This window comes from Tauraco erythrolophus, chromosome 4 (assembly GCF_009769465.1).
Source record: "Tauraco erythrolophus isolate bTauEry1 chromosome 4, bTauEry1.pri, whole genome shotgun sequence".
Taxonomy (NCBI): Eukaryota; Metazoa; Chordata; class Aves; order Musophagiformes; family Musophagidae; genus Tauraco; species Tauraco erythrolophus.
Genome location: NC_141468.1, coordinates 14116037 through 14123322, shown reverse-complemented (window position 1 = coordinate 14123322; position 7286 = coordinate 14116037). Strand labels below are relative to the sequence as shown.

General features: G+C 49.4%; 1 protein-coding gene across 1 annotated transcript; it reads right to left on the bottom strand.

The window, feature by feature from the left end:
- Positions 1–262: 262 nt before the first annotated feature.
- Positions 263–4790, bottom strand: TMEM60 (transmembrane protein 60). The gene is made up of 2 exons (XM_086610798.1): positions 4747–4790; positions 263–918 (listed from the first exon to the last, which is right to left on the bottom strand). The coding sequence occupies exon 2, from the start codon at positions 874–876 to the stop codon at positions 472–474; it is 405 nt and encodes a 134-aa protein (XP_086466924.1). The 5' UTR covers positions 877–918; positions 4747–4790; the 3' UTR covers positions 263–471.
- Positions 4791–7286: the final 2496 nt, after the last annotated feature.

The following is a 7286-nucleotide window of genomic DNA, read 5'->3' as shown; positions in this document are numbered from 1 at the left end:
TGGAAGTGGATTCTCACTATCAAAATGCTGAGTTCTTAAGGCAAATTTAGCACAACAGAAATTACTGTTCACTGGTTATTTCTTGAGTGACAGCATAAGTAGTAGAAAACTTAAGTCCTCTTTCCAAGGGTTACCCAATGTGCTGAGTGCTCTGAGGTATAACACTTGTGGCTCCTTTGAGAAGATCTGTCTGCATGTGAAGAGCCTGTATCTTATTCCATGTAACAAACAACAATAGTAATCGTATTAGAACAGCTTATGTTGAACAAATACCTTTATTTACAAGAGCATATGTGACAGTTTTAAAATAAAAAAAATGGAACAAGTCTACTTTCAGTCTTCAGCCTGTTTTAGATGAAGTCTCCAGTTTGATTGATTTGGCATTCTAATTTGGAGATGAAGTTGGTGGCAAAACTATAATAATCCAGTAATTTGGTACCCATCTCAGCACTGAAAACCACGTTGTATAGCTTAGTCTCTTCGCACATAGAAGATATTATATCCAAGTTCAATCATACCCCCAATAAGCAAGGCCCACAAAGGGATAAATACATAGGCTAGTTTCATCGTGGTAAATCGCTGCAGTTTAGCACAGAGGGCAAGGCAGAAGGCTAACTTAAGTAGCATTGCAATGAGATACCAGGTTTTTTTCTTGATGTTTTGGGAGCCATTGCGAGGGTCAAAGCCAGACTTGCAACGTCCAGCCATTTTTACAATTAACATAACGAGAAGAATGGTATCAAATATCCAGACTGGAATAAAAATGAGGAACCAGTTCCATGGTGCTTTCTCATCCAGCTTTAGCACCAGCATGATCAGGAAGAGTAATGTAAAAAGCCATGTCAGTAGTACTCTTTGAGCCAGGGACATTCTCATTTAAACAGCTTTGAGAGGAAGTCTTTCACTGCCAGCAACAACCTAACAAAAGAAAAGAGGGGGAAGGTATCAAAAGATGTCATTGCACAACCATCAGGTGTATTCCTTAAAGGAGACTCCTTTTTTGTTGCTTTCCCACCCCTCTAACCCTACCTGCATACCATTTCCTAGCAATTCTGTTGTAACTCCCATCCTCAGTGAGCACTCTGTTTTGGTCCTGTCCACCATTCAATTTAAGTGCCCCAAGTCAGCTGTGTAAACTGCCTTAATCTAAATTTGTTCTGTGAAACAAATTATGGTTTAATCCTAAACTGTCAGACTCATTTAGGGATTTTTTGTATGCTAAGAATGCTGGGATCTGTTTTCCTCCAGTACTGAGGCACTCATAGTTAATGCTTCAAAACCTAACCATTCTAACAAAATAAGCGAAGCAAAACGAAAACCAACTAACAAGCACAAGTAACAAACCATCTGAAAGATCCTGTAAGTCTGTAGAGCTGCAGCTGAAATGACCCTGGCTGAAATTCAAGCCAGGAAGCTCTACTACCACTTTCTGTCAAGCAGCAATCTTAAAACTACAAAAAGCTACAGATGATGTTTCTTTCTGGCAGGCATCTAGAGTAGGCAGACACTGGCTGACAGGAACACTATTTAGGTTTATTGGCTTGGTAAAAGATTTAAATTTCTATGCAGTCATCACAAAAGAAAAAGCAAGGATGAGTGCAGCTGCCACTACAGTCATAAAAGTTAGTTTTTATATTCCTAACTGAAAGGCTTTCACCACTGCATCTGCCAGAATCCTTTCACTGCAAGTGTAAGAAGTAGGGGTGAGAAGAGCGATGATCTTCCTTAAGACTTCATGCTACAAAAGTGGATAATCAATATATACACCAGTGAAACGGTGCTAAAATAGGTTTCTTAATTATTTTTAAAATTTGAGATTTTTAGGAAATTGGTAATGCCCTTTAGAACACTGATATCCTTTCACTTGAAATAAGAAACTGAGCTTTGATTTGTTCTTGCTTACAAAAATATTGACATTCCTGAAAGTGAGATGGTGTGTTCTGAAGCATCTTGTCCTCGCCACCAGACACCACAAGAGAAGGACGAGACCTGCCTCTCCTCTGCCCTGGCCACAGGCTGCTGCTTCCTCTGTGTTATTGCTGACGCTCCCAAGACAACCCGATCAAGCCTATTAAAATCGCAGAACAAGCAGAAATCTATTAGCGCCTTTTTCATTTTAGCTGGGTTAGTTTTTTGCCAGATGAACGAGTTGACCCAACTTATTGGTCCCATAAGCATAAGAACCAGAAGAAGAGAAGTAAAAGGTGCTGGCTTAACTAGTTAGATGACCTGCTACATTAGAGCTAGGGGATAACAATTTTGTACACCATTAAAATTATCCTACAATTTAAATCTGTCTTCTGATACACAGTTCAACAGACCTACTTTTTTGTTCAGGCTGGGTTTGAAGTTTAAATGGATTCGATTTAGCGGATAGATTTCTCTTAAGGAAAAGATCCTGTTTAGCCTAAAATAATCCAAATTGGAGTTACTGTCAGTGCATGCCCTTGCTTGTGTTAAGGCTGACACCTGTGTGACCCAGACCAGGCCAGTTCTGTGAGCTGAACTAGCAAAAAAAAAAAGAAAAAGTTTAAAATAGGGTTTTTGAAAGCCAATTACTGGCAGGGTGGAACTGAGACCCCCTCCTTAGGGGAAAGGGTGAAGCTTAGCAGTGACACTAACATAAGAGTTAACTGCTAAGTAGACAGAAAAAAATGGGAGGAGGTTTAGATAGCATTGCTCTGCTCTTGTCATAGGAACATACCTAAACCAGCAGGCAGGTGCAGAGGATTACAGAACAATTACTATGACCTGCCCGAAGTCAGTATTTCCAGTATTTTGAAAACAGTCCCAATATTCTCACATGCAAGTCTGCAGCTAAAGTGAAGAGTGTAGTGATCTGAAACGAAGTTTTAATATTCCTTTCATTTGCAAACTACTTCTAGAAATCAATGCTACGGATACTGCAAGTTGGAGAATCTCTTACTAGGGAACTGGAGAAAGTGGAAACCAAAGAAACAGACTGGAAACTCAGCTCTGAAAGGAAAAAAGGAATTCAATACCATTAGAAGTATGAGGCTATCAGATACTCAACGAAGGTGCTATCAACTGTCTCTGGAGGAAACACAAAGCTACTGAAGATGTATCAGATCAGGCTACTGAATTTGAAGGTTGCTCACTTGATGAGAATATCTTCAGTTTTCCTAAGTGTTGAGAACCACTTCAGAACCATTTTAAAAAGCACAGGCAGAAAACTCAACGTGTCAGCTCTCCTTTAACCTAATTAAGAAACGTAACTGCAAGATTGGGCAGGACTGCAAGGCTCCATTCAATTTTAGAGGCTTTTTTTTTTTTTGACAAAAACTCAATAAAATCCAAGCATACTTTTGAGATCTTTTAGTCCTATAGTCCATATAAAGGAAGCTACAAAATTCTAAAGCCTGACAGCTGGGGATACAACTGACATAACAATGAAGGGTTTAATTACATGGAGCACTTGACCATCTCTCATGAGGAAAGAAACGATTATCAGCAGATTCTCAGCTAAAGGCCAGCTATCCAACAGGATGGTTAACACTGGAAAAAGGATGCAGATATGGTACAAGTCTGAACTAGCTCTTCTGTGAAAACACTGAAGGAATGTTGAAGCATAAAAATAAAAAAAGCTCTTTACTTCTTATAGGACTCATGTAATCAGTAGGAAGTGAAAGCTTTCAGTAATGAGAAACACAACTTATGTTGCATTACTGACCTTGGTGGGATGATCTACATAATATTCTCATTATGACAGCTAATTAGAAGGAAAAAGATAAAAAGAAGAGAAACTTACACATAACATTCAGCTCAACAGTAATGATAACATAGATCTATAAATTTAAACCTTGAACATCGCCTAACAAAGTTCAGAAAATATTACACTGAAACAAAATTAAATAGAACGTGATTAAATGACATTTTAAAACCGATGCAGTAGGTATAAGTAATGTAACATCTAGAAAGAAATATTCCAGCAGCCCCATTTTAAAACCACATTTAAACTAGTCTGATATGAATACAGGTTTGGTATTCACAAGTTCTCCCTGCAGCTGGTGCATTCCTAGTTCAGGCAGCCTATGTAAATTTAAAAGCATAAATAAAGTCAAACTACAACGTCCCCTTAACTGCAGCGCTTTTTTTACTGCCTTTCAGCGAAACAGTAATTTAAAAGTCTTTGAGACTCCCGAGTGCTGAATTCAGCTGAAAAAAAAAAAAAAAATTCGTACGCTATTCAGAGGAACAGAACGAGGAAACCGGCAAACCAGCCACGGGTGCCGGGCTAAGCCAAGCCTGCGACAGGATCTGACAGCCTCCGCGCTCCTCGGAAGAACACCGACCGACCCAGCCCCGGCGAGCACGCTGGCTCTCCGCGACCACCTCCGCCCGGCGCACCCCGGGGGTGGCCAGTGCCCACTGCCCCGGGCAGCGGCTCGGGGAGCCCGGGCCGACCGCACGGGGCTGCGGCTCCAGCAGCTGCCGGAGGGGCAGGGCAGGGCCCAGACCAGAGCCCCGCAGGCGGCTCCCCCGCCCGTCTCTCCCGCCCTCCCTCAGCCCCCACGGCTGACCCCGAGTCGCCCGGCCTCCCCCGCACGCCCGCTCCAGCCCTCCTCGCCGGCCCACCGCCTGCCTCGGTTCCTCCCTCGGCCGAGCTGCCTCTCCCCTGGGAGGCCTCACTTCCCCAGCCATGGCGGAGGCCCTGCCCACCCCAAGAAGGACGGGCGCGGCGCGGGAGCCTGAGGTGGGAGCCCCCTCCCCTCCTCCGCCACCTACCGCACGGCACCGCCGCCGCCCCGCGCAGGGTGGTCTCGGCGCATCCCTCGCCCGCCCGGCTACGTGGGGGCGGCCGCGCTCTCCCCGCCCGCTCCGCCACAGGAAACCGACCGCCTTCCTCGCCGAGCCCGGCTATTGGGCAGCGGAAACGCACGTCCTACAGCTCCCCGCTGCCACTGGGTAGTGGCGACGTCGCTCAAGTTAGTCCCACCTTCCCCCCCCCCCCCCCAGTACTCGGTCGCGGCGACGCCCATCAAGGCCAGCCAGCCCACCACCACCAGCCGGTGGCCGTCCGGCCGTGAGCCCCCTCCCCCTCCATTCTCTTGGCCGCCAATTCGCGCAGGAGGCTGTCTGTCACACCGACCCCGCCTCTGCCCCGGGAGCTGTCTGTCAAGCACAGCCCCACCTCCCCTCCACTCTCGTTGGACAGCGCCACCGCCAGTCACGTCTCGGCCCCACCTGCCGACCAGCGCTCGGGCCCGCCCCGTTTCGCCCTGGCGCGCGCCCGAGCGGCGGGCAGCAGCAACAGCGCGCCACCCGCGCGGGCGCGCGCCTCCTCATCCTCCTTCCCGCCCCCCCCCCGCCCCTCGCTCCCCCCCTCCCCCTCCCCGCCCCCAGCTGTTGCCTCGCGCGCGCTCGCCGCCTCCTCGCCGTCTCGCGCTCCCCTCGCTGCTGTTGTCTGCGGCGCGTGCTGGCCAGCTCCGCCGCCTCGCCGCGGCACCGGGCGACCGGTAAGGTCGGGACCCGCCTCGGTCGGCGCGGGGCGGGAGGGGGGGGGGGGGCGCGGGGGCATCCCCGTCCCGGCGGGAGAGGGAGAAGTGGGGCGCCAAGTTCCCCGCGCAGCTGGGGAAGGGGCCGACCGGCTCGGCGGGGGCAGGCGGCCGGAGCGGCTTCGGCTGAGCCGCGGCCGGGGCGAGGCGGCGGTGCCCGCTCGGGGAGGGGTGACGGGGCGCGGCGGCGCCCGGCTGTGCGGGGCGGGGGGCGGCGGGCTGCAGGGCGGGACGCGCATCCCCGGCGCGGCGCGGCGGAGCCGTCTGCCGCGACTCTGCCTCGTCCTTGGCCGGGCGGCCAGAGCGGATCGGCTGCCGGCCCGCCGCCGCCGCGCCGGGGGCCTCCCGCCCCCCTGCGGGAAGCCCAGCCGGGGAAGGGCGGGAGGCCCGCGGCCTCCGCGGCGCCCAGGTCCGCTTCAGGCGGCAGCTCGTGCGGGTGTCCGCGGCGCGGCGCTCCCCCGGGCCCTTCCCGCCGGGCGGCGGGGGTCCGGGGCGGCTGCTGAGGGGGCCCTTCCCGCCGCGCCGTGCCGCCGCACCAGGTGCGGTCCTGGTGAGCCCCCGGTAAGCGGGCTCGTCGGCCTCCCTCCCGCGGCTGAGTGTGTCGTGGGTGGCAGGCGTTCAGTTGTGTGCCCAGGGCTTGGGCTGCTGGCCGTTTCCGCACGCGTTGTCTGGCTCCTGCTGTAACGCGCCTTTTCCTCGGTAAGTTGCTTGGATGGATCTTGAGCTGCTTTCATGCCTGTGTCAGGTAAAGGGACTTTTTTTTTCTCATTTCCTTTAAAAGTCCTAAATTTCAGCATCCTCACCTTCATCTCTGACCTCATCTCCTGCATTCTTGTGTTTACACGCCTTCCTCTTCCTTCGGTCCTCTCTTTCTATTCCTTACCCCTTTTCTTCCCTTTCCACCCTAACCCAAATGACAACCTGTCTGCAGCTTACATGTTGTTGGTTTTCAGTTTGCGAATCTAAATGTTAGGCTACTTCCCGTGAGTTAAAATTTCTTCTGTCATACTCATTTTTCTGGTTAGTGGTTTTTTTTGCTGGCTTTTCTGTGAGAAACAAAGGAGAGAGCACTGGCGGAAAACGACTGTGCAGTAGTAGGACTATCCAGGTGTCTGATTCTTTTACTTTTACTTTTCATACATCCTCGCTCAGTGTGTGTGAGTCAGGTGTATCAGATTCAGTGACGGTTTTAGTCCATAGTCTCAAGCTCTGTGCTTAGTATTTTGTCTTTCACTGCTTTTACATGTTATTGGTCACTTGAAAAATAATGCTGTTGAGCCTTGCATTTCGTTCCAAATTTGCTAGTGTCTTATCTATCTGTCCTGCAATTAACTGGAAAAAGTAATTAATTGAAAAGCCTGACTTGTTGAAAGTACTTTAATTAATGTTCTGAAATTCTTTGTAATGAAACGTTCCTACAGAAAATACAGCTGGTTTTTACAGTTTTGACACACGAGTTCTCTAGTAGGAATGAGACTAAGTACCGCACGTCATCAGTGATTTGCCTCCTTGTACCTTCCCGTTGATGCTGTTAGACGGATGGTGGTATCCGTAAACGGACGGTTTTATCAGGGAGAAGCACATCACTTGAAATAACCTGTTAATCCTAGTAAGTGAGTCCTGGCATCTTTAGCTGCGCTTAGAGTGGTTACTAAGTGGCAGAAGGATATATTTCCATTATATACATTAGCGCTTGGCATGAGACTTTTTTGTTTTTCTGGGATTAGAGGCTAAAAGTGTTCTGTGAATAAATCACTGGGTTATAAATAG